The sequence below is a fragment of the Temnothorax longispinosus genome, chromosome 11 (assembly GCF_030848805.1).
Source record: "Temnothorax longispinosus isolate EJ_2023e chromosome 11, Tlon_JGU_v1, whole genome shotgun sequence".
Lineage (NCBI taxonomy): Eukaryota > Metazoa > Arthropoda > Insecta > Hymenoptera > Formicidae > Temnothorax > Temnothorax longispinosus.
Window position 1 is genome coordinate 2,342,481 of NC_092368.1, and position 26,395 is coordinate 2,368,875.

General features: G+C 40.0%; 2 protein-coding genes across 3 annotated transcripts; both read right to left on the reverse strand.

Moving 5' to 3' along the window:
- Positions 1–1,780: 1,780 nt before the first annotated feature.
- On the reverse strand, positions 1,781–5,374 carry Sqh (myosin regulatory light chain sqh). Its single transcript, XM_071793345.1, is given in 5 exon segments — positions 1,781–2,318; positions 2,320–2,395; positions 2,820–3,033; positions 3,188–3,401; positions 5,217–5,374. Coding segments are annotated over 4 exon segments (525 nt in total). The 5' UTR covers positions 3,378–3,401; positions 5,217–5,374; the 3' UTR covers positions 1,781–2,273.
- A 1,298-nt stretch (positions 5,375–6,672) lies between these two features.
- Fw (CUB and Sushi multiple domains furrowed) lies at positions 6,673–25,920 on the reverse strand. 2 transcript variants are annotated; one of them, XM_071793823.1, is made up of 22 exons: positions 25,773–25,920; positions 19,097–19,214; positions 16,737–16,795; positions 15,241–15,450; positions 14,833–14,928; positions 14,412–14,534; positions 14,044–14,207; positions 13,668–13,794; positions 12,781–12,930; positions 12,439–12,615; positions 11,769–11,948; positions 11,234–11,352; positions 10,831–11,065; positions 10,271–10,444; positions 9,600–9,779; positions 9,234–9,479; positions 8,844–9,023; positions 8,515–8,688; positions 8,057–8,236; positions 7,699–7,807; positions 7,449–7,619; positions 6,673–7,168 (listed from the first exon to the last, which is right to left on the reverse strand). In XM_071793823.1, exons 2-22 carry the CDS (start codon positions 19,183–19,185, stop codon positions 7,066–7,068), a joined length of 3,246 nt encoding a protein of 1,081 aa, XP_071649924.1. In that variant the 5' UTR covers positions 19,186–19,214; positions 25,773–25,920; the 3' UTR covers positions 6,673–7,065. The 2 variants fall into 2 exon arrangements, with proteins under 2 accessions (XP_071649924.1, XP_071649923.1); XM_071793822.1 differs by having other exon boundaries at positions 6,673–7,174; positions 25,773–25,917.
- Positions 25,921–26,395: the final 475 nt, after the last annotated feature.

A 26,395-nucleotide genomic window follows, 5' to 3' on the forward strand; every position in this document is an offset into this window, starting at 1 on the left:
TCAAGTGTCTCGACAACGCCCGACTGTCGCTCGGTCGACGTAAACTGACTTCTCGAAGACTTTCCCTCTTTACTAAAAGATTAGGAACGATAGACATGTTTCAGAAAAAAAAAATGATCGTCACGCGAGTCATGAGACGAAAGCGACGAAAGATGCAGGGGGGATGGGGGATGATCGAGAAGTCCGAGGTCCGAGTTCGCGAACGCATTGAACTTGGCTCGCGAGGGAAATCGCCTCGCGAATGCATTGAAGTTAGCTCGCGGCACCCCTGCATACCGCGCTTCGAGAATCGCAGGCACTTCGAATTACAGTGCTCCGAGAAGCTTCGTTAAGTGCGGACGACGTTGACGCTTCTCGAGTCTATCTTCCCGCGCGAGAAATCTATTCCGTATACAGTTGACGAATATCGCGAGGCAGGAACGTGCGTCGAACGGCGAGAGTCGCGCTCGCCACAAGACGGAACGATTCTCGGTAACGTCGCGACGTCGGCGTCGGCGTCGCCCGGTTAATCGTCGATTCGCCGAATCCGAGGCGTCGCGTCGCCGGTAACGGCCGCCCGGCAACGTCGTTTTTTCTCCAACCGGAGTGGTTGTCGACGCCGCTCCGCACCTGACCGTCCGCGACGTTTCAACGACGAACATACGCTGCGGCCCGAACTCATTCACCCGAAGCGTTCGCGAGAAGCAACGATATCGGAAAGTGCTGTAAAAAGAAAAACGCCAAGTGTCTTCGCGAAGTGCAAGGTGTCCCGTAGTTTTTTTTTTGGTGCCGCCATCTTGTCGCGTTCGCGTTCATGCGATCTCGAGAAGACGGGATTCCTCGGACTCCGATTTTACGTGTCGCTCAACCAGCACAGCTTGTGGGAAGGATTCGACGAGCTTACCGCAAAATTGCGCGAGTGACGCACGAAAGGTGCGACACCGGGAACATTCGCGGGTGATACGTGACAATTGTGCCGTCGACGGAAGATATCGCGAGCGATGTAAGTGATCGGTGCGGTGGCGAAAAAAATTCACGACTTTTTTTTTATAGTGTTTGGGACTTGGACTAATCTTATCATCTTGTCTCCAACTGACTGCTCCAGTTTTCGACACAAATCTTTTAGCATCTTTTCCTTGTACTTTCTCCTCAAAATTCGCGAGTGTTGAGTGACAAGTTCGTCGTTGGACCAGTGGGATTACTTGGCGAGTTCTCCTGATGTCCAAATCAACCTGGATTGTCTGTCTTCGCGTCGCCAGCGGCCGGTGTCACGTTCAATGAAAATTTTGTATTGTTTTATTTGCAGATGATACGCTGATAGCTGCTGGATCATCCCATAAGTAATGCGGTTTTTTAGAGAAATTTTTGAAATGAGATAAAAAGTTTGACGTTTTATTTTTAATCCAAAATATATTTTCCATCATTATTTACAGTTTACAGTTCCTTCCTATCTCAATATTAAATTTTCAATTTCCTGACAACGTCTTTCAGTTTTGTGAGCTAAAGAATAAATCAAGTTCCCCCCCTTTATGCCGCATTATTTATGGGACATATTACTTAATCGTACTATCATCAGAGAGTTTGTGGTGACAAATTTCTTTAAAATGCTTTTAAATCGTGAATTAACGGCATATATATGTATATTTCTATGTACAATTTAAGAAAAATATGACATTTTAAAAGTATTACTATTTCATCCACATTAGGCAATAAATACCAATCTATTGCTGTTGATAAAGGGAGAGTTAAATTTATATTACATAATGATTTCTTAGATGTTAGTAGAATAAGACAACGTGAGTTTCTTATTACGCAATAGAATATTATATTAAAATATAAATGCTGAATCTACAACAGAGTTACATGTTTGCTTTATGTATATATAAATATCTTACATGTTTAACTTTTACCGACTGTACAGCAATCATTCGAAAAGTTGTTACGCTTGAATACTTTGAAAAAATTTTTCTACACGACGCGCACACACCCGCACACACCTTGCGCCTCCAAATGCAATTCTCGATTATTCAGTTAGTATTTTCGCTTCGAGCTCGACAAGTAATAAATGCAGATAAAAATTTCCAAGAGAACGAGAACTACAGTTCCCGATGTAGCTTGCGATTCGGCATGTTGTACGTACATTTTCTTATCATTAAAAAAAAAGATAGTTATTGACAATAATATCCTATGGATCTAGGATCGAAAAGCGCGAGGGGCATGCGAGAAACTTCGAATGTTATCTAAAATTCCGTGTCGGGGGATACGCGATCAACTTTCTTAGAGATGAATCCTCACTACTGCTCGTCCTTGTCCTTCGCGCCGTGCTTCAGGATTCGAGTTGAACTCCAGATAGTCGAACATGGAGCCTTTGATCGGCGCCTCGCGGTACATTTCGTCTACATCGTCGTCCGTGAATCTAAAGAAAAAAGTGAATCGGTTTTACATAATCCTGCAGGAACTCCAATTAATTTCGTTGGCTTAATAATGAACCATGCTATTATATATTATTACATATTACACTTCTTTATTAATATCATTAACGAATTAGCAATTATCAAAATAAATAGAAGTAACTGCACATAAAAATGTGTATGAACCATGCACACGAAATATATCGATCAATAATTATATATTATCATTATCTATGGTTATACAATAATTATTATCCATAATTTTTCAATTATTGTCTTATCTTTCTATTTTTTGAGAGCAAAATTCATGTTCTAAGAAACTAAATATTATTCGTAAATATTTCTTTACCACAATAATGTAATAAATCGCAATAGTTTCGTAGTCTTAGTACAATTTTGATAATATGATGTGCGATAAAATGAAATTACCTATCACCCATTGTCGTAAGCAGTTCGCGAAGGCGCTCCTCGTTTATATGACCGGTATTTTCCTCGTCAAAACAACCGAAGGCATTCTTGATCACGTCTTCAGGGTCAGTCCCTTGTAGTCTCTCTCCAAACAGTGTCAGGAACATCGTGAAATTGATAGGTCCAGGTGCTTCGTTCATCATCGCCTCTAAATACTCGTCGGTAGGATTCTTGCCTGTAAAAGATGATTTACCTTCGTTTATGTTCTATACAAATTTAATCTCAATTTAAAAGGCAATAAAGAATCATCGCTCGTACAAATAGCTTGAGCGGATACATCTTTAAATCTTTTTTTTTTATATCTCTTCCCGAAGAGAACTTTCACTCACCCAGAGAGGCCAGCATGTCATGTAAATCCTCCTTGTCGATGAATCCGTCGTGATTCTGGTCGATCATGTTAAAAGCTTCTTTGAACTCGGCGATTTGCGCCTGGTCGAACATCGCGAAAACGTTCGAAGTCGCGCGCTGAGCGCGCTTCTTCGTGGTGGCACGGCGACCGGCAGTTTTGCGAGAAGACATCTTCGACAATCTCGTTTGCACCTACTGCAAAATTCCAAATGTTAGTAACAATTTTCCTGGCGTGTCTTACAAATTAAACGATATCTCTCTCTCCTTTAGAGAGCTACGAATGGAACGTTTATAGATATACGCTCCGAAAATTTTAATTGCAGGCGCTTGTTGACGTGAAATGTCGATCGCAATTTTGAATGCAAAATAATTTAGAGTATTGGCGTATCTTCTCATTAATATTATCAGTGAATCTTTTTGTTTGTAATCGTGATATATTTGAATGTGCGAGATACGTCATTTAGAAAGATTCTCTCGAGATATTTCATTAGATAAATTAAAAATCGCGTTTTTCTCTCTTGAAATTCGCAAATATCGACATTTTATCGGCGAATCTAGAATTGTATATTTTCGGACTGTATTAATGAATTACGATCTGACAGTATCGTCCGATATACGTTCTCGAAACAATGCCCGACGCGACTTATTCGCGGACGATATATTCTGCGGCTTGTTTGCTGAAAAAATAAACCGCAATCTTTCCTTTTTCACGCTCGTATAAATTCACCGTCGGATTTTAGCGAAACAAAGACGCGTTTTCTTTTTAAATTAAAACGAACATCGCGACAGGACGGTCCCGGGTTGCCAAGTCGCCATCGGCGTTTATTTTCGGATAATCAATTCGCGATATCCCGACGCGACCGAAAAGGGAGGGGTAAAAATAATTACTTGGACGAAGGCGCGACTAAGGGGTCGTTATTCTCCGCGTGTTCTTAAATGGCTTTTACACGTTGACTTTGTCTCGTCGCTAATGTACCTTCTATCAGTCACAAACTGTCCAGTTTGGGTAAATTTGCTCGTCTAAAAATATATATGTACGCTTGAGAAGACTGACAGGAGGGAGCCTGATGAAAAGAGTCGTATTACACATAAATTCGACTCCGGTCTCTTTAAAACGCTTATCTCATATTACACGCAATACATTTTTTGCAATAAATATTTGTTATAAAATTTCTTCGCATATCAAAATATTTCGTCTCTGTCTCAGATTAAAATAAAGAAGGTTTACTGTATTTGAAAATGTGTGTAGTTTCTTTTGCAATTGCTTCCACGAATTTTGCAGACTTTACTTACTCGTGCACGCGCTTACTCATCTTTCCCTCGAATCGCGTCCTACTTTTCCTCGTCTCTCTCGCGCCAGTGCTGTCGCGGTCAGCATCGACTTTTGGCGCATTGCGAATCGGAGTAAAAATCCAATATTCGTATAATAAAACGTGTGTCCAGGAAATTTTTTTCGATACTATTTTCAACGGCGTATCAAGAAGCCTAGCACGATCGGTCCCGATTCTGAGGGTCGATTGTGTATCTTGAAACGAGGTGAAAATTACAAAAGTGAACAGAGTCAGGAACTAGATTTCGATAAATAAAATCCGTAGGTGCGCTAGAATTTTGTCACTTTTGTAAATTTCACCTCGTTTCAAGATACACAATCGACCCCTTGCGTTGCGCCCACTGTGTCCTCCGCTATCTACGGCACTGCGCCCGTCTGTTTATGCACGCTTCCTCGCGATCGCCATCTCTCTCCGATTGCGGCGATCGCGCGTCGTTGGCGCATAACCTGGCCAAGAAATATTTCGCTCGCAACTCGCCCCGATTATTGGGAATAACGATCCTCGGTCTTTCGAGCCAAACGAGATGTGGATTGTGGAAAGCATGATCGAACAATGGCGGCCCTTTCAGGAACGAGATTCCCTGTCAAACGTGTCGTGTTTCCACACAATCCGGGGAACGAAATTCGTTCGTTCGAGTCGATTACTCGTGTTTTGAACGAGAGACGGGGAACGTACTTACCAGTGGAGAACAGCGAACGAGACGAAACGGGGCTGGGAGGCTAGAACGGATCTCAGCTTCACGATGCAAACTGTGAATCACGTTACGCGTCACTCGGTGGTCATTCACCACACCCGGCCAGCCAGCACCATCTGCTGGCACTGCTGGCAGGCGGGAGCCGGAGAACGGAATGTCGGAATTGTGAGCAGCGAAAATCGCGGAGCGAGAAAAATTCAGGCCATCGGTCAGGATCGTGTTCCAATCCTTCGCGCGTGAGGTATTCGTGAACAATTAAGTTGTTCTTTCATCCGCTGGCGAATCATTCGAGGCCTTTTGAGTCGCCCCTCCGTTGAACACACAGAAAAAAGTAGCTTTTGCGTTACACACAATCGAAAATGAAAAAAAAGACAAAGACTGAAAACCTAATTTCTTATCTGAAAATTTTAAAATAAAATTTCGAGATGGAATTTTAATTTAGAGTTTCTTAAAAGCGCACAGAGATATATTTTACGTTGCTCGAGACGTTGCTAAAACATTGTGGCGAGCAGCAAAACGATAATGTGATTATCAGAAATAATATAATTTTTATAGATCGTAAAAAAATATTTGCGACATAGCGATAGCTTGCGGACATCAATTATTATGGAACATATTATATAGCTTAGACATTTTTTGGCCGTGAGCTGTGAGTTGTTACAGCCCTGAACCGAGAATCTCTTCCATACATGGATTAACGTATCTTGTACCGACTCGCAACCATATAAGGGCATGAGCGAGACTGATACATATGTCGTTCTTTTATTTTTATTTTATCTTTCGTGATGGTGGAAACAATCTCGGTCCTGCTAATTCTGTTTCCGTAATTAGAATCGTAATAACAGCTTCGAAGATGCCAGCATTACGATTTTATTTGCATGAAAAATTGCTATGACACTTTAATCGCATAGATATATAGACATAAAATACACTTGCCATTTATCGGGTCAACAATCTCGTTGATATTTGGCGTACATACACCTCGGGGAGATTTATAAACGTCTTAGCAATGGCCTGAGCTTGCCTTGTCCGCGATCCAAGATTTCGCGCCAACACTTGGATGGTCCTCGATCGAGTTGAAGTCGTATTGACATTGATTATGTAGACTGCATTCCGATATTTACTGTCAGCAACTGTCAGTACTGAAAATCTATAGTATACAGACGTGACATAAAATATAGAAAAATATAGATTTTCAATACTGACAGTGAATATCGGAATGCAGCCATAGTAACATTGCTACAGTTATTCACCACGTTGTAACGTGCAACTTATTTTATATAGGATTAAAGTTTCTCAAGGAGTTAATCGGTACCTAGATGAATTCATCTGCGACGTTAGATTCTTTGATTTCGAGGAATTAGCGGTAGAAAATAAAGACATTTTAGGAAACTGAACTTTGAAGGGGAAATCGAGCGAAATAACGTGACGAAGTTTAAAGTACAACAAGAGCACTGGTTTTTTTATTCGCACAATCGTAAACTTACGCTACAACATGTCACTTAGAACCTACGTATAATGAGCCTAAATGATCGATACACCGTATATACAGAATCGTACAAAATAGTTGATCCTCAGAGAAGAAAATCTCGTCGGTGTGTAATCCTTTCCACACCTGTCTCTTCTTCCTTTCTCGCGAATTATTTACATGAACTATTGCGCCTTCAACAGACGGTAATATAAATAACGACAACAAGAGTTTTTCGGTGTTCTCTGTACACGTTTCGAGAACGGCGGGAACCGATAGCGAGATATGGTCACTCGAGTTCGACAATTTTCCGCGCGCGATTCCCGACGTGCACGAAGATGAGGAAAGCCGATGGAATTGCGAGAGCTATCGCACAGACACGCCGTTGATAGTAATTCCGTTCCTGGGAACTGGCTCGGCCTCGTAATGTCCGGATCTGCCGTACATTCTCCTTGGGTGGCCGCCGTATCTGTTGCTAACATATCAATTTATATAGAATGATATCGCGATCCTATTTACTTTAATATAATTAAAAGAAGATAATATTCATAGATATTTTTTTGTACGATCTCTTTTCTATAGTTCAGATCTTCGTGCTTTTTTAAATAATTAATTTTTCTCGATTCGCTGTTTGCAGTGCGTTTAAAAAATTTTAAATAATAAAAATGAGTTGATTTTAGAGAGTCCTTATCTAACACGAATAATTGCAATCGATGTCAGTCTATTGAAAATTTTTCGTTGCAACTTACCCGTACGCGCTGTACGGATTGTCGTAGAGACCATCCTCGGGGACATTCTCGTACATGGTATTATGCGTGCCGTCGTTCAACGTCGCGTAAGACATGACGGCGGCATTTTGATCCTCTTTCCGTTCCGCGGCTTGGACGTTCTCGGTGTTCTTCACCGGCGTAGCTTTCCGTCTGCGGATGTAATTTAATTCGTAAATGCACTTTGAGATCGAAAATACACGCGCTTATTATTTCGAGAGACGATACTCACAGCCTAAGATAGACCAATCCGAGGATAATTAATATAACGATAATGACGCCAGCTGCGATGCCAACGCTCGTGCCGACACCTTGAGGCTCTGCCACCTCGTTCTCAGCCACTGCGACACAAATGACAAATATATTATTCGAATCTTTTCCGACGCACTTTCCTCCAGTCGTTGAAATAAACGGTTCGCGACATTGACGCAAGAATTTTTTAATACTTGAGAGAACTTTAAAAGTTCGCCGAATAAAGCTTGAAGGTTTTTCGTGGTATAAAATATTCTTATATCTCAAAAGCGATATTATTTAGAGGCATATTTGAAAGGCATATTTGAAAGACACATAATATCGGTGTATATATTTACATTCGCATTTTGGCTCCTCGCCGCTCCAGTATCCGGTGTCCAAACACTTCCTTAGGAATATGCCAGTCCTTTCGTACTGCGGCAAGCAGTGATACTCCGCGGCTCCTCCGTAAGTCGTCGATCCGTTCACTACTATCACTCTACCGTTCTCTATCGGACCCGGATGCTTACAGTCGACCGCTAGAAAAATATCGCGAATGGATTTTGTGTCCTAAGTTTATCGCAATACTTTGATCATATATTTGTTAATTTATTATTATAAAGTGAAAGATTTGTCACTTAGTGGTATAAAATTTCAAATATATCTTTGAAACTATTGTTTACAAAATGTTCGTTACTTCATATAACGAAGAAAACTGTTAAATAAAAAAATATCGATTATTAAATTTATGATAAGCAAATGTATTGTGATGCTGCATTTTCGTTGAATAAAAAATTGATGGAGAGAAGTTTCGTACAGAAACAAGCAGGCGTTGTTCCGCTCCAGGATCCATTTTGCAAACAGATTCTAGTCTCGTTTCCCTCCATGTAAAACCCACGTGGGCAACTGTAGTGCGCCACACCACCCACACTGTGGGTCGATACTTGCGTCGATAGCACGCCCGTTTTCTCCGGATCTCTGCACCGTATTTCTGTAAACCGTTCCGTTAAGCGTATGAACTATATGTTTTAAAGCGAAATAATTAATATGAAGCCAAAGTTAACTTATTGGAATCAAACTGAATGCAATAAGCTTTCATTATTTATCTTTTACATCTTCTTTGAAGAGTTATCTCCGATCGATTACCTCGACAGACAGGGGTATCGCTGCTCCAGGTGCCGTTTTCGAGACACAGTCTTCTAGCAAATCCATCTAACTCGAAATTGCCGTCGCATTCATAAAGTGCAGCCGCTCCATAATACGTTGCATTCGAAGTCAACGTGTAACGTCCGTGTTGAATGTGCTCAGGTTTACCACAATCGACATCTGTCAGACGAACGCTATTAAAGTCGTGGACCGATTCCTCGATCGTAACGAATATTTTATAATATCTCGCGGTATTATCATTTTAACCAAACGATTATTTGACAAGAAAGGATTTCTAAATCGTCGACAATTGCCGTTTATTCTGTATAATTTGTCAACCGACTTGATAAAACGCACTTCTCGATGTTTAGAATATCTAAAAATACGTACAGACACATTGCGGCACTTCGCCACTCCACTTTCCGTTCTCCTCGCAGGTGGATAAAGGTTCACCGACCACCTTGTATCCTCTCTCGCATCTGTACTTCGCCAGGGCCCCAATCTTGTACGAGGTCGCGCCCGTGTTCGAGTTCTCCGCGGTTCCCGTGCGAATCAACGTCCTCCCGTACATCCGGTCGTTTCCGGTAACCGAGAGAATCCCGTGTTCGGCCAGAACGGGCTCCGGACAACGGATTTCTGAGACGAGAAACATAAATTTTTTACGAACGCGCGTAAAAATAAATTTTTACGACTTATTGAACTTTCTCTCGATTGCGCAATTCTGGATTCTACTCTATTTGGCCCCAGTGTAATTACCCTCGCATTTCGGAGTAGCATCGCTCCATTGGCCATTATCGAGGCAATATCTCCTCGAGACTCCATTCAATCTATAATTTCTCGTGCAGCTGTATGTGAGTTCGCTGCCAAGATGAGTCGTATCGTTCGCGTATTCCACAGCGCCGTTCAAAACAGGAAGTACCTTGCCACAGTCGACATCTGCGCGATAATTATTTTAGTCAGTATATAATTTTAGGAGCAATTATCGAATTCACAAATTGAGTGAAAGAAATATATATTATATTCTCATAATTCCATTCGAGATAAATGTTGCTTATTTTGCGAGGTGTAAAAATCATATTAGTCTTTATTAGCATTTCAAATATCTTTCTTGTTTCAATTTAAAAAAAATGCTAATTTGGGTTTGTTAAAATCACAAATACGTCTAAAAGAATCTCAAACGCTAAATAATTTTTAATCTCTAAATGTAAAAATGAAATGAAAGGAACAGCTGATCGTTTGAGGCTGGTCGAAATAATTTTTCTATTTGTTTATATACTAGCAAGCTGGAAGAGATCTCGTTTAGGGAGAAAACCATCAACATTACCACAAACATTAGAGACAATCTTGATTTAAGCCTTTCATAGTCCAACATGATTATGTCATGCGAGTGGTTTCGATGGGAAAGAGATATGAAGGAGGTGACTCACATTCGCAAACCGGCACTTCTCCCGTCCATTCGCCGTCTTTGCCGCACGAATGTTTCGCCTCGCCGTGAAGCAAATAACCGACGTCGCAGTGATACTCGATAACGCTGTGAACGTTCAGATCGTATCCTACTACGTATCCTCCAGTGGGCACTTCCGGTTCCTCGCATGTAATCACTGTAGAAAGAAACGCGAAGCGTATTCAGAAACAAGTATTTATCTTTATGAAATTCTAAAGAATATAAATACCGACAACGGATTTTCTATATCTTGCTAGAATTATCTTCGTAAAATTACTCCTCGTCATGCAAAAGAAATTTATTTCTCTCTGTAAACTAATTGTTAAATAAAATTATAGACAAACGATGAGACAAGTAGATATCAAATTTTATTTTTCACGTGGAAAAGAAGTTATTTCTCTCTAAAATTAATTCATAGCACAAAATTTTCACGAAAACACGGTACATTTTGAATTATTCTCTTCACAACGAGGAGTTTATTTGTCTTCTCGACAAATTCTTACGTAAATTTGTATAATACGTATGTTTAGTAATAATTCTTACACTCGCATGACGGTGTGTCGTGGCTCCACTTGCCCTCTTTAGTGCACTCTTGCTTCCCTTCGCCCACCAGCCAATAATCCTGTTGACACGTGTAAACGGCCAAGCTGCCTACCGTGGTCGTGCTGTTAATTAGAGCGACGGTCCCAAACTCGACCTGGGCCGGGGCGCCGCAGTCAACGAATCGACATTGCGGCGCCTTGCCAGACCATTCGCCACCGACGTTGCACACGAGGACCTTAATTATTAATCGAAAGATCGCGATTATAAATCTATACAAAATATTGCAACCCTCTTATTAGATATATTTATGTTAAATTTTATGTATTTTGATATATATGTGATGAGAAAAAGAAATCTCGAACAGAAATTCATTACGAACGACAATTAGATTATGAGGACTCACGTTATCTCCGAACAAAATAAATCCATTTTGACAGGAGTAAGTGGCAGTGGAACCCGCTCTTTTTCCGTTAGTCGTCACGACACTACCGTTCACTTCCGGCGGCTCGGGACACCAGTCAACTGTAATTAGCCGTGTAATGCCATTAGAAACGTGATTCTTCGCTTAACCCAAGCACGCTAACGTGAAATTATTTTCTAATTATAGCTTAGTAATTTGCGTGATTTTATATACATAAATTTCAGACGATGGTCTATCACGCAAACAAATGGAAAATATTTGACACTGTAAACAGTAGATTTCTTTCTTTCTTTTTTTCTCTCATTTATAATGAAAATTTACACAAATGTCACATATTTATTTATGAATACAACTTATCAATAATTAAAAATATTTGCGCACATATGCTGAATACATTTAAATTTTAAGCATTTAAATTGTTAAATGTGCCTAATTTGCGTTCCTTTTGAAAGACTGTACCAAAAACAGTCGAGAGTAATCGAATGTGTGCGTATGTAAAATTACATCCTCTACTTACACAGACACTGGGGTTCGTGACCGCTCCAGATACCGCCGTCGCCGCATCTCCGTCTCGTGTCACCCTTCAGCGTGTAATTTTCTTTACACGTATAATCCGCGAGAGCGCCGTGCGTGGTCCTGTTGTCCAGTAGCGTGATAACGCCGTTCTCCAAATTCGGCAGCGTGCCACAATCGACGACTGCGAATTAAATTATTATTCGAAAGATGACGAAGGTCGCGCGTGACGTACATACGCGGTTCATATCCGTATTTAGCATTAAATACGAACGTCCGATTCCCATGCGGGTAACGCGATGTAAAAGATAATAAGTTAAATTTTTTTGGTCGAAGAATATCTTTACACCGCGTAAAAATAAAATTTATCGTCGACATAAAGTGTAATGTCCGTGACCGCATAATTCTATGATAATTTCATCCAATCTCAGTGTAGTATACCGAATATTAATCTCGATTTGTACAAGAATCCAAGGTTAAGCTATTATATTCAATGCTAATTGCGGCCGTTTGATCCTCAGTCCGCGACGACGGTGATCGTTCAAAGTAAGAGTTCAAAGTTAAAAGCCAGAGTAGAACGAGCGCACTTGTAGCGTGACAAAAGCAACGCCGGATAAGAAGCCAAACGCGGGCGTTGACTTCTTGTACATGACGCCATTGAAAGTTACACTCACACTTGCACGTGGGGACATCGCCGCTCCAAAAACCGCTCGGTCCGCATATTCTGCTCTTCGATCCAACCAGCATATATCCAGCCGGGCAAACGTAGTCTATCGTGGAGCCTATCGTTCTCTTAGATCCCGCGATTATAGTATTCTCCGATTTCTCGGGACTGCCGCAGGTCGGTGGCCCTGCAAACGCAAATTTTTTTTAGAGAGACGAGATATTTTTATGAGACTCGCGTTTTTTTCTCTTTTTTTTTTTTAATTCACGGTCAAAAGCGATGAAATTTTCTGCACGAGAATGTCCCAACCGGATATTTCTCCGGTCCGCAAACAAAATTCTTCGACACTTACTGCTCTGGCAGATCCAGTGAAGGTAATCGAGGTTACAGCCGACGTCATTCCAGAGCCAGCCGCGACCTCCGTCGAGCACGACGCAGTTTTGCTCGCCGTTGTAGTTGTTCGGCTGGTCCTTGCCCCAGGATGGCCTCTGCACGATCTCGCCTGTAACAGAGTTGGCCTGCTTCATTTCGATATTCTAATTAATCTAATTTAACCGGTATATATCCGGTATACTTAAATCTTTTGTTATTATTTTCATGTTACGAGAAATTTATAATAACGGAGCGTATATATATAATTATATATGCATATAATTACGTGCATAATTAATTTAAAAATCAGCATAAAGAAATGATACACATTTTCGTAGTTAAAACTTTACATCTTATATATCATTGATCGATTACTATTAATCTCATTGCTTCGTTAAATTTGCAAGTAGCATTGCTGATTATATCGTGCTACACTAATAAATGGCTCTATAGATCGAAATTAATTATTAATCGATATGTACTGCACGTCGGAAGATGTAACTTCCTGTCGATTTCGACACGGTTATAACTTTCGCGTTCTATTTATCACGAAACGATGCTCCGGCTGCACTTTCGTAACAATTCTACTTACGATACAATTTGTTTGATTGACGATTACATGATACCCGATTGGCTCATAAATGCGAAACGAGACCGTCGAGCGCGAATACGAATTTACGAAATCTCCCTCCCGAAATAACGATGTCGTGTAATCGTTCGGTAATTGCCGGGGATAATTGGCGGACAATGAATCGACAATCGAGTTATCGAATCTTACCCCGGGTTACCTAACTCCGCCCTCCGGCCCGATTCCCACGGACGATCGTCGACGATGGGAATAATTCGCCCGAAATTTCGTCAACTTACCGTCCACCCATCGCCACGTTCGAGCGGTGATCTGCGGTTCCTTTTGCGCCCCGATCCAGACCAACTGGGTCTTCAGCTTATCCTTCCGCCTTTCTAGGTTGTTCAGGATAAATATAGACGATATGCCCTGTAGTATAAATATCTTTGACTAAATATGTCGTCTATAAGAACATGATCTTTTTTATTTCTAATATAAGTAAATGGCACTATACATTTTTCTTTTAATACGTAGGATATTTTAGAGGCTGTCTGTATTTTTGTTTATTTGCAAACTATTTAATTGCTGATATAATTTCGGAGTTGTAAGATTTACTTATATAGTATGGGATTAATATAAGAATTAAGGAAACCCTATAAATATAAAAATTGTAAAAACCTTGAAACCGTGAACGAGATCGCCACCGCGTCCTTTACAGTAGGTTCTCGCTTCTTGGAAGGAGCCGCCCTTCTTCACCACAAATTCATAACACGTGGAATTGAAGGCAGTCAAATCGGCCTCGGCGGGCGTACCGGCGTGTGCGCACCTGTCCACTGAGAATTCTGCGAACATTGATTAAAATAGGAAACATTTCTCGTAACACGTGATTGCTCCGGAAATGTGCGCTTCTACGGCGGCTTTCCGACTTTCTTAATTTTTATTCTTCATTAATACGTTTAATGAAAAAAAAAAACATTCGCGAGTGCGTACTACTTATTAGGAGAAAGCTTTTTAAATTCGAGCTTTTTATAGAGCTCTAAGCTTACCGTCAGTAGCGAAGACTTCCACCTCGCACAGGCTCAAACTACCCTCGACACCGACAAGTTGCAAAAAGACGTATTGTCCCACGAGTGCTCTGGCACAGATGAAGGTCTTCGTGATACCCTCCTCTGTGTGTTCGAATTATCAACATGTCTTAATTAATTTGTTCTCATTTTTCGGGGAACGTTTAGAACTTCATCTTTTAACAAAATTCGGATATATCAATATTCGGATATGGTGTAACTTAAAATAAACAGCAGTTTTGTCTGCACGTTTCTCAAATAATTTTACAAATACTCGTATATATTTTTGCAAATACCGGATTGCATAAAGTTGTTCTATATTACACGAGGAAGAAGTACAATAACAAAGATCGTTAGTTCTGAACGTTTTGCTAACGGTTTGTAGTTCGTTCGAAGCACTCACCAATAGTGCCAGGAAACCAGGCACACAAAGGATTGCGCTGTAATTCAGCGCTGCTGTTGCCCACTCTTATCTCAATATCCTGAAGAGGCTGATGACCTGCCGAGCAATCGATAAGTCATTTCTCCGGCCAGTTGCACTTATAGCCAAGTCTTGAAACAAACTTACAGTTGTACGATGGAAACTTAATTAATCTTCAATTTCGAATCAGGCAAATTGATTTGTTTTATTTTGGAAAAAGAAGTTTTGTTTAAACGGAACGAGTAAGGTGTATTCAAATTAAATTAAAGTATATAGTTTAATCGTCAATATAATTCAAAAGAAAATTTAAAGAATATAATATGACCGTCGCAGGTCGTGAACTCAAGATCGTTTCAAGTCTGAAATGAGTATGATAATGCGGGCGTTTACCGCAACAGCCTCTCGTTGTCACCCGGACGACCTTGACGGAATATGGCTTGAGGAGGTCGACCCTCCACCAGGGACTGGGCTCGCTCTGGGTTTCCGTGCATCTTTTCCCATCGTGCTCCGTGCTGAAGTCACCGTCATTACCATGGTTTGCGTTTCCGCCTCTCACAGTCGTCGATTGGTTTGCCGGCTTGCGGAAACCCACGTTCGTACCTGTTGCGCAATATTTGTCCCATTGCAATTTTGTCATTGCGGTATCTCAAATTAGAATTCGCGGTTAATTCACAGTTTCTATTACACGTGTTACTTTTGCGATTGTGTAATTGAGTTGCACGAAACAATGTTTGTTTAGCGCTTATTAATCGCGGTTTAGTCACGGTTGTTAAATGTTGAAGGTGGCAAAATAATAGCGTGCTCGTTAACGTCAGGACGCGTTTGACAATAACGGTATAATTATCGCCAGTAATTGCCCGTCGTCTGATGTCAATTATTATCAGCTTATCGCCACCGCTGTTCCGTATTACGCGGTGATGTGCGCGTTTTTTTTTGTCGATGCATAGTTTCTCTCCAGGAAAAATTTTCGTGACGATTCGCAACAACGCGCTGCCGTTATTTCGCGGAAATGGCGCGGATCGTTCCGCTACCTTTGAACAATGACAATTGTATTTTCTTGCGGTCGCGCTTTTTACATAGGGAAAGTAAGTAATGGAAGCCGGAACGAAGTCGTTTTTTTACCGCAGTCGCGCAATAACTTGGCAATTTATAAAAATCGATCGTCGCCAATCTGATATTATTCGTTGGATAACGTGACAAGACTTGTAATCTAAATTTTACATTGCACGACTGCTTTCTTAGAAAATATCCCGGAATTATCATCTCTTCGTCGAGAAATTTGTTGAGCAATTAGTTTGCAGCTTGTTTAACGATAATGCAACGCAACATGATACATTTTAATTTTTATGATTTAACAGTTTTTGAATACCCTTATTATAATTTTTTTTAATTATTTATAAAATCGAATTTTCCTTTTCAGCTTTTAATTACATGCGTTATGTACAGAAAACTTTAAAAACTATAGGTCGTTTTTTATTAGAAAAAAATCGAGGACAGTTTTTGGACACCCTGTATAAAGTAAGGGAAAGTGGCTTGATTGGCATTTTAAGGCAGGCAGTTTGGTGTCCTCTCTGACGAAAATGCGATTCTCGTTCGACGACCCCTCTCGCGTCCATGTCTACCAGTCATATCACGAAAATGAACTCCGTTTCATTCAACGGAGAAAGTTGATTGCCGCCATCGAGATCGAATGTGACCGGGCGAATTATGAAGATATATACAATTAACGTAATTAAAATAAATACTACAAACGATGAGTGATTATCTAGTCTCATTAAAACGTGCAGCAATATTGAAATACGATATCGTCGATATCGTTCGGAATATCATCGTACAAAATATCCGTATTCGGCTTTAAAAAGGATTCCAAGAGAATGAATACTCACCGCAGAACGGTAGATCACCCTGCCATTTTCCTCGCGGGCTGCACACTAAACTGCCTGTTCTGAAAAAAGTCATCGGGCTGGAGTGAATATCGAGCGTATATTATTCGCAAACAGGGACCGCGCCACGGATATTGCTCTCTCTTCCGACGTTGCGCAATTGATAACAGGTGCAATCTGCTCCGTTATGCGTGTTATGCCGTGGAAAACTCTTGCCGAACCGTTGGAGCGAAAAACGTTACTTATGACTTTCTGCGTATAATCGGCGTAATAATGCACCGCGAGAAAGAAGGTGGCAAGGACGTTGCAAGGCGGCGATACTTGCACTCGTCTGTGGGCTCCGAAGAGAAAAGAAAGAATAACTCAATAAAAAAGGCTTTTCTATCGATTAAAACAATTACGTAAGGATTTCTGTACGATTTCTAACGAATCTTTGTGCGCTTTCTTTGCGCGCTCTGCGCCTGAGAAAAATTTCAACAGCGCTACGATTATACGGTCATGCGTGTAATTACCCGTTCGACGTGATCATTTGCGAACTATGCATTAACGTCACGCGCCATCGCGTGCAAATACGATTAAAACTGTACACGTTCTATTAGTTGAGCCTAACGTCTGACGTCTAACCCCGATAAGTAAATCCGAATCGAGTTGAATGTGTAAAAAAAATTTCTTTTCGGAGCGGAGAAAGGAACGTAGTCACCGGAATCATTCTTATCGTAAACGTAAACCATTGTCTCGAGTTTCGAACCGAGGAATGCAACGGGATTCTCTGCGTCCCGCATTCTTATTTCTTTCTCGATTTTTCTTAACCACCGTTCCGAACCGAATGCGTTTGAAAACGGAGAAAGTCAGCGGCACATATCGTATTATCGATAATTATCATTCTCGGCGAGCAGCGCGTAGGTATTTCGCTTGCCTGTGGAACACGCCGTTGCATGTATCGAGAAAAACACCTGATCGCGCGCATAACACGACCGCCAATTTCCGATCGCGTGCCCCCATGGACGTTGGCTGCAGGAAATTAATTTTCCCCCGCGTTTGTTTCGCAACAAAAAGCCGGTTTCTTCGTTTGCCAACTGTGTTTTGTGTATCAGTCCTGCATAAGGGGTATACAGGTGTTGACACCAGTGTTTTCTTTCTTTTTCGTCACGCTAGTCAACGATTTTTTCATCTTTTTCGCGGTAGAGAGAAACGCGAATCGCTGTAATTCTATATTTCTTCCCTTAACTTTACGCGATCTTAAAGAACATTATAAAAAAGTGATAACCGTGCGAAAAGGATGAAACACAAATCCTGATTGCGCGAAAAACGTAGCAATTACGATGAAATCTTGCCATTTGATTCCTTGGGTCATTGGATTGACTTTAATTTGTTGAAATTTTATTACATTCCAATTAATCTATCTGTGATGTCGACATCCAATTAATTTTTATTGCGATAAATTTGTTGATCTTTTAGTATTTGCTACGACGAACTTTTTTTAGCGATATGAATGTGTTACAAATCGGTACAATTTAGTTGAAATTAACAAAAAAGATTTCAACAGCGTTGCCTGGAAATCAGTAGCGAATCTCGAAGTCTGTCGATCGCGGTACTATGTCGAAGAAATACTTGATCCGATGCGACCATACCGAAGAAATGAAGCGCTAATTAGCATGTACAGTTCGTAACGGTACCCCTGCAGAATACATGACATATCGCTTGAAGTCTAGTGCATTCCAAATAGATTTCTAGCTTCTCTCCAAAGAGATTCAGAGTTTCGGGACTCAAGAATTGGACTTTTATCAATTACAGCAAAATTTTAAAAGTGAATTACACAGACAGATATGATTCTTTATTTGCTAATTCTTCTTTATTGTCTGTTATTTCTCTGTTCTTCTATTTGTATACACATCTTGCCAGCTCTCTTTCTAATTTATTCTCAGCAGAATAAAGAGAATGGCACGCCTATCGATCGAGATTCTTTCCGGGAAGGCAATATTATCCATAGACGTCGCGACTCGCGCAATGGGCGTAACTCCGTGAAATCATTATCATAAATAACTCGCGACGAGCAACCAATAAAACTGATATCACAGTAGTAGAAGCAATCGACATTGTTCATAGCCGTTCATAGCTATTGTTCCAACTGCATACAATGTATTTTTCTATTTAAATTAAAATCTATAGGCTTCTATAGAATTTTTATAAAATTAAAAACTATAGACACCCTAATACTTAACAGCTTATATTATAAAATACAATTCAGCGTAAAATTAATGAAATTATTATCTTGATAAGTGAATTTAAAACTTTTATTTCGCCAAAGATCTTGGTACAATTTTTTAGAAAGAAACTCTCGATGATTTCTTCTTTACACTTACCCAAAGAGTTCGTAGCCTGCATCGCAGGTATATTTCGCCACGGTGCCGGGCGTCAAGGATTCATCAGACAACGACACCTTGGCGTTCATCGGCACAGCCGGATGACCGCACTTTAGTTCTGCAATCAGCAAAATTACAAACGCTTAGCTATTTGAAGGAGAACCGCGCGAGAGCATCTCGGCCAACGGCATCTCGGCGATAAAAATGCCGAACAGCAGGCGCGTAACCGTCCATTATGTTCGTAATTTGCGCGAAATCATTTACGGGAATTCCCAGTCTTGCAGAAACGCATCCGACTCTCATTTGCGGACAGCACAATCGCGTTAAAAACCTTTCAATGTCGTAAAATTGCACTTTAGTAAATGAGCGTTCAGCAAATATTGGTATTCTTTCTATGTGATTTTGTTGCATTTCTAATTAATTTGAATATTGAAGAGACACATTCGAGTATTTTTGCTACATCTAGAGATAACTGGAAATCGATTGTTTTATTCGGTTTTCGGTAACTGTATCGATGCAGCGCGGATGCATCGGCGCCACGATGACGCTTGCAGATTTGTAACGCTACCGCCGTGACGTCTATCAATAGCGATCTACTTTTTCGCGTTCGCCCGTTCGTGACGTTCGATAGGCCAAATTTTCAGGGCATGACGTCTGATCGAGTCGATCCAACGTGATTAAGATTATCGGCTGGTCATGCACGAAGAGGCAGACGCGGGAGTCACACTCACGATGGCAATTTAAATAATCGCAAGAACCCGTTACATCTCTAGGGGAAGTCTCTAAAGAAATGCACGTGGCATATCGCCGCAGGCTCGCAGATGCCGTCATTTAAATCGCTGACTCGGGGAAAAAGGTATCAGGTCCACATTTTACCACTATGGTAACTCTGTAATCCAGTTCGATAAATAATGGAATGACTGTAAAGCGCGCGCGAGGAAGTTGCTTTTTTCAATTTTTTCAAAACTTCTCGGAATAATTTTGTTCCTTTCTTCTAATTATCCATTCATTGGCGAAGAAATGTGACTTGTCGTTCGGGGGCGTGACTTCGCGAGTGGATCGGACGGACGTCGTGGAAACCTTGAACGAAATCCCACGCAAATTCCATTATCTCCTATCCGATAGTTCTGCGATTTCCACGACTCGCGAGATAAATTCGCACGTCAGTTAAGCGCGAGGTTAACTATCTGTTATTATATCGCGACGATTATCTTTGTACATTCTGCTTTGCTATGTTTATTTTCTTTTTTAATCCGAAACACAGTCGCATATATATGATCCAAAGAGAAAGCGCGCGACTTTCAGGACACCGTGTACATACATTGCGGTTAACTAGGCGAGATATAATGCATTCCTGATTGAGAGGAGAGACCCGCCGATGCGCTCGCATAAGGCAAACTTTTTCTCCGTGGGGAAAGTCTATTGGGTCGCGATGGAAACGCGCCAAAGACTCGCGCGATTTATGTCCCGAATCGCGTGAAGCAGCCACGTCTCGCGCGGCGTGAAATTCGCCGCCCCTATTTCCATGAGAAAATCCTCCATGATGGCGCTTTTTCGCGCATTTCTCTCGGCGCCCTTAAACGCGAAAGCGCTTTCTCGATCCCGTACATCGCGTTGATCCCACTCGTTGTCGTTTGCGTTCTCACGTATTCGATTTTCTTCAACCCTTTGCGGTATAATGATCGCGAAACCGCGTCTTCAAAACATGTTTTTAGATTTCACGCCTGTGTCGTTCCGCTTTTCGGAATTACCTGTTATAATGCACCGCGCGTTTTACTTTGTCCGCTGGCGTACCTATTGTTTTCGCGCGATGTCGAAATCTTACGTCACTAAATATTTTAGGTAGTTAAAGGCAGGAGGCTTTGTAAACTGTGAGAAGAACCGTGTGAAAGACTTTTTAGGTAGAACAATAATTTACATAAAAAGTATATCGAACCCACAAAATATTAATTAGCTCTATAAGCTCAAAATTACAATGATCTTAACAGTATTTCTTATTTGAATTAATTTAATTTATCGATAAAAGGAGTTATATAAAGTAGCAGTCAGAACAAAGAACCTTGCTTTAACTACTATTAGATTCGTTAAATATAAATTATCTATTAATTAGTCTCTCTAAAATATGTTTCTGGGTTATTTCGGTTAGAATACGTCATTCTTGTCTATCATCTAGACATCATAAGCAATTCTCGAAGAGACGATACGATCTCATCGTCGATTACACGAGCGAGGTCGCGCGACTCGCGGAATAATTTCCTATTGTACTTTCAAGGCCGATCGCGGCGGATTACCTTGGATTTTTTTCGATGGATCGACATTGTTAATCTGCCATAATAATGATGTCCTGATTAATTGATTATAATAAATTCTTCTGCAGTATGAAATGGTACCAAACAACGGGCCGCCATCATAGTTCATTCGCAATAATGATCTTAAAAGTAATTAATTAATGATTACTACAAATAGTTATAATAAATAGTATTAAAAAATAATTATACCTTTTAAAAAGAAAGCCATATAACTGTTTTTTTCTTTAATGCACCTATAGGAAGTAAAAAGATATTAATTTAAAAACTTGATACTAATTTAAGAGATACTAATTTAAAAACAATTTAAATTATTTATATAAAATTATAGCAATATATTTTTAGTTTGATGTATACTTTGTTCTATAACTTTGCTTTATAAAGCTATAATATTAAACTTTCTGCTTCTCAGGTACAAATACATCTTAAAGTAATAAAATCGCGAGAGAATTCTTGTACACATTTACGCAGACCGCACGAACAGTAATCTGACGTTAAAAGAAAAGAAAGAGAGAATCTTTCTCCGCGGCGCCGCAGCGGTGGCGGAGTCTCCCGGAGGCGTTTCGTTAATTTTAACTCGGCGCGAGGCTGACATCTTCGGGGAGTGAAAGCCTCCGGTTATTATATTCCGATCCGAGACGCGCTCTCGAGAGAGAATCGCATTTCTCACGAAGCGGAACATAATTCTGCGTTCCTGTGCATGCGTGCGAACGGCTTAATATGCGGCTAAATTCCGTGTCAGCGACAAATACAAATTTTGCAGCAACCGCCACGTGTGCAAAAATTTTCAAGTCCGTAGATAGCAAGTATTCAAACATCAAATACCGTGCCCGCGAATATCGACGTTTTTTTTTGTCTTTAAGGACATTCAAGCGACTTCTCAGTAAACGCCAAGCATCAGTTACAAGTTACATTATATTACAGTTATTTTATAATTTCTCACTCAACAATGCAAATGCGTGTTGTATTTTATTGAATTTACATTGTTGAGTGAGAAATTATAACATATTAGGTATAGATGTAATATAACTGATGCACAGTAATTTACTGAGTGTGAAGTTGCTTCTAACGAAATACGCAATTGGACAGTATAAAAGGAGATAAAAGTCGATTTTTAGTCGATTTTAGTACCTGCCAGTTCGTTAAATGTATTCGAATTTCTATTCGCGATTGAATCGCCATTCGCCCAATTGTCCCACGAAGTTTTTCCTCTCTCTGATTCCCAGATGATGAATTATTTTCACTTGGGTGACTCGGCGTTTGTTTCACTTTGGACAATTCCGACAATAGGATCTCTTCCTCTTCTCCACGGTTTTTTTTTTCACGGATTTTAATTACTTTCCCCATTTTATCGCGATCGACCGCGTTCAAGTACACGCATACGAAGATGCACTTTTTCCACATACGATTAGCACCCGTGTAAATTTCAGCTAATTACATACTATATTTCAATTCGAGTGAAGCAATCATCTCTCGTATCTCTCTCATTTCGCAAAATTTCCACATGGATTAGCAGACTAGTCTGTCAATTAATGCATTGAAACGTGTTGCTTAAGATTCATCTTTTCTCACGCTATAATTCCTAATGTGAATTAATGCAATCAACTCGCATTGACATTGAACATGAAGTAACTTTCATTAGGTACCGGTTTTGAAAGTGACATTTTAGTTTAGTGAATTTTTAAGAAACAATAAGAAAATAAGAAAATTGCATTTTTAAAGAATCGTATCTAGTACTGTTATATTTTATGTTGTTAATAAATAGATATTTTTAGTCGAGAAATATTTTTTTATTAAAAGAAACAGAAATGATATAATTAATAATGTCGCGATATTTTAATGTCAATAATAAAATAGTTTAATTTAAATAAATTACGCAGCAAATAATATGATTAAAAAAAATCAAAAATTTACACAAAGTAATAATGCAAAAACTTTTACGAAGATACTTTACGAAGATTTGTAGAACATTGATTGTAAAATACGTAATTATGCAATGCGGTAACAGCTTTAAAGGTTCAGCACTAAATCGAGTACAGTTGGAGTATCGGTAGCGGTAATTAGGAACGAGTTTTTCGAAGAATACTCGACGATCGATGGTGGAAGAAGTAAGAAAAGTTACGTGAAAAACCGGTCGACGGCTTCTGCGTAATAACGATGCGCTGGCAATGTGAGTGAGTCTTCGGCACGGCTTCCTCGGGTCTGGGTCACTCGGTTACAAAACCTCGAAGCCGAAATAACGGTACTTGTACCCACGGAGTTGCTTCGGAGTTGATCGGGATTAACCGCTGTCGGAGCGTGTGTGTGTCACGGTACAGTTCTACGCTTATTATCATTAACGACCGATATGTCGGCTCTGTCACTCCAACGGTATATTGAAAATAAGAATATACCGTCAAAATTCCAAATCTAGGCATAATTTAAGCATTATCATAGATTCCGGTACGTGAAGCAGGAAGACGATGGCTATTTCATGATCAAATTGGATTAAAAAAGTGATCGAAAAGACAGATTTAAATTATATAATAAAATCTTTCATATATTAATTTCTAAGCGATAATTTCTTGTTTAAATTCGTAAATTGTTAAATTTCGAAGATTGATAACTTTCTATTAAGTTTTTACTTTAAAAAATTGTCGTTGGCCGGCGGTATTCATAGTTAGGTCTTATATTTAAGACCGTCTTAAGTACAATCTTAAGATGTCATAAACCAATCACAGAGCCGTATTATCATCTTAAGACATTATTTAAGACGGTCTTGATATAGGAATCGACTATGAATAGCGGTCTTTAAATTTATTAAATATTGCATGCTTAAAAATTGTACTCGTGTAATGTATCAAATTACATACCAAATAAAAGCATTAATGGCATTGACATCAATAACCTATTATGATTTAAATTCGCATTTACCTTCTTCAATTCAAAGTAAACGTCATTACATTCTAACGTTCCATTCTACGATCTGTTTGGCATACATTATACCCTAGTCATTAACGATTCGAGACATATGTCGTCGTCTATCGCTCTTATTCTTAACATTGACACCGTGTTACCCGAAACTCCGTTACGTGTCCCTCATTCATACATGTTATCTTTACATGTGAATACACGGGAGGGAATTTAAATTCCGAATCGTGATCCGTAATTTCGAGATATTTTGAGGCAAGTCACGAGCATAGCTATTTCCTGTCGTTTAACCATTACGAAAGCATCTTCACACGTGGCCAAAAAATATTCGCAAGTGATTTTCAATTCGAAATCGAAATCTCTAGGATTGAAACGACAGATTTGTGTCCTGCAATGAGTTTTATTAATAAATTAATAATAATAAACTTTGTTAATAAATTAATAATGCAATTCTACCGATGAACTGAATTACTTGCTGAGTTATTTATGATTATTACGAACTCGTTTGTGATATAAATTTTTGTATAGACATAATGAATAATTAAATTCTTTTTATGAACTATTGCTATCAGCTAAATTAAAAAATGTAATTTTGATGATCGCATAATGTACCAGGCCCAGTCAGGAATATAAAAGATCGCGCGATCGATTTGTGAGACGAGCTTTTGAAATACCTGCACCGTGCGTGCGGGCACGTTGTTGCTCGGCCGCGTTAAGCAAGAACGTGTGTATAACGATCGACCTGTGCACCGCGGATCTGTAACGTTGTACACACGTGGTATCAGTAGAGCTGATTGTCGAGGAAGTTAGAAAGTAGGCGTGCCCATGATCTATCGCAAGTGGGAGGGGTCGATCCACCGGGTGTATGTATATGCCGATACAATAGCGGAAGGAGGCTTTACACCGCACATTACGATCTCTCCCGCGTCAAGTAGATTACCTAACGAACACCCAATATTTTACCACGATCGACTCGCGAGCCGCAGTCGCGAGGTCTGGAGCCTTTTCTTTCCCCGGCACATAAATTCCGGTACCTGAAGGCAATTCAGCCTTCTCCAACAAATGAGCAATTTGCCGCTTAGCGTTCAGTGAGTAACGGGGTAACGAACCTATCTTTGCACGCTGCATTTTGTTACACTTTCTGCGTTCTAAAACGAAACAATGTATTGTATTTACGCGAAAATAGATGCAGTGTAAAATGTAGAAAGTGATCGCGCCAATAGAAAAAAAGGAGATAAATTCTGCGTTGTTAAATCAAATTTATTACATCTTGATCGAAAATATTATACAAAAATAGCAAAAATGATTTAATTATTTCCGCTCCTCTATTAAGTATTCCGGTCAAAAAATGTTTGAAAGCAAATTCGCTTTTATAGTAGAATTAAATTCTTGGATGTTTCGAAAATCTTATTTCTTTTTTTCTGTTCTTACCAATGATGATTTCATTTTTACATAATTACCTCAGTTTTTTCTTTCCGATTAACTCACTTCTCCCCAACAGCTGTGCATTTTTCCATCACTTTCCCTTCGGTCTCGTTGAACTTGCGACATGCGTTGCCAGTCGCACGCCTTGCGACAATGAGAGCTTTCGGGACTGAGAACAATGGCGATCCGATCGCATCGAATTTAACGGAAGTCGCCTGCGGAAGACAAGGCTCGCCGTGCCGATCAAATCAGACACGCGACACTTTTTCCCCCGCTCTAACCAACGATTTTTGATTGGCGTAATCAGCCAGGCTATTACGTGGCGGCTGGTTTGCGTAAAAGCGACGCTATATCGAGAGCGAACTTTACTGCCGCGCCGAGCGAAACCGGTTGACAATTTTATCCACCGACGTACTTTCGGCAAAAGACTTGACATCCACGCTCGTACACATTACCGGTAATTATGACTTCTTACTGTATTTTACGATTATTACAGTCGTAATTATTCATTGCCTTGTGTACATGGTCGTCACGTACATAAAAGAAAATAAATAAATTTTAACTTTAATATTTTTAATTAGTGATGTAGTGAAATTCTAAATATTTGGAATAATCTGCGAAGATGAATATGGTCCTCGTTGAACGATGCATTAATGCA

Coding starts and splice junctions, on each gene's coding strand:
- Fw (XM_071793822.1), bottom strand. CDS start 19,185: ATGAACGCCAAGGTGTCGTTGTCTGATGAATCCTTGACGCCCGGCACC. Junction 13,795..14,043: donor ATCTCGTTCACGGTTTCAAG/GTTTTTACAATT, acceptor TTTATACTACAG/GGCATATCGTCTATATTTAT. Junction 8,237..8,514: donor AACAACGCCTGCTTGTTTCT/GTACGAAACTTC, acceptor ATATTTTTCTAG/CGGTCGACTGTAAGCATCCG.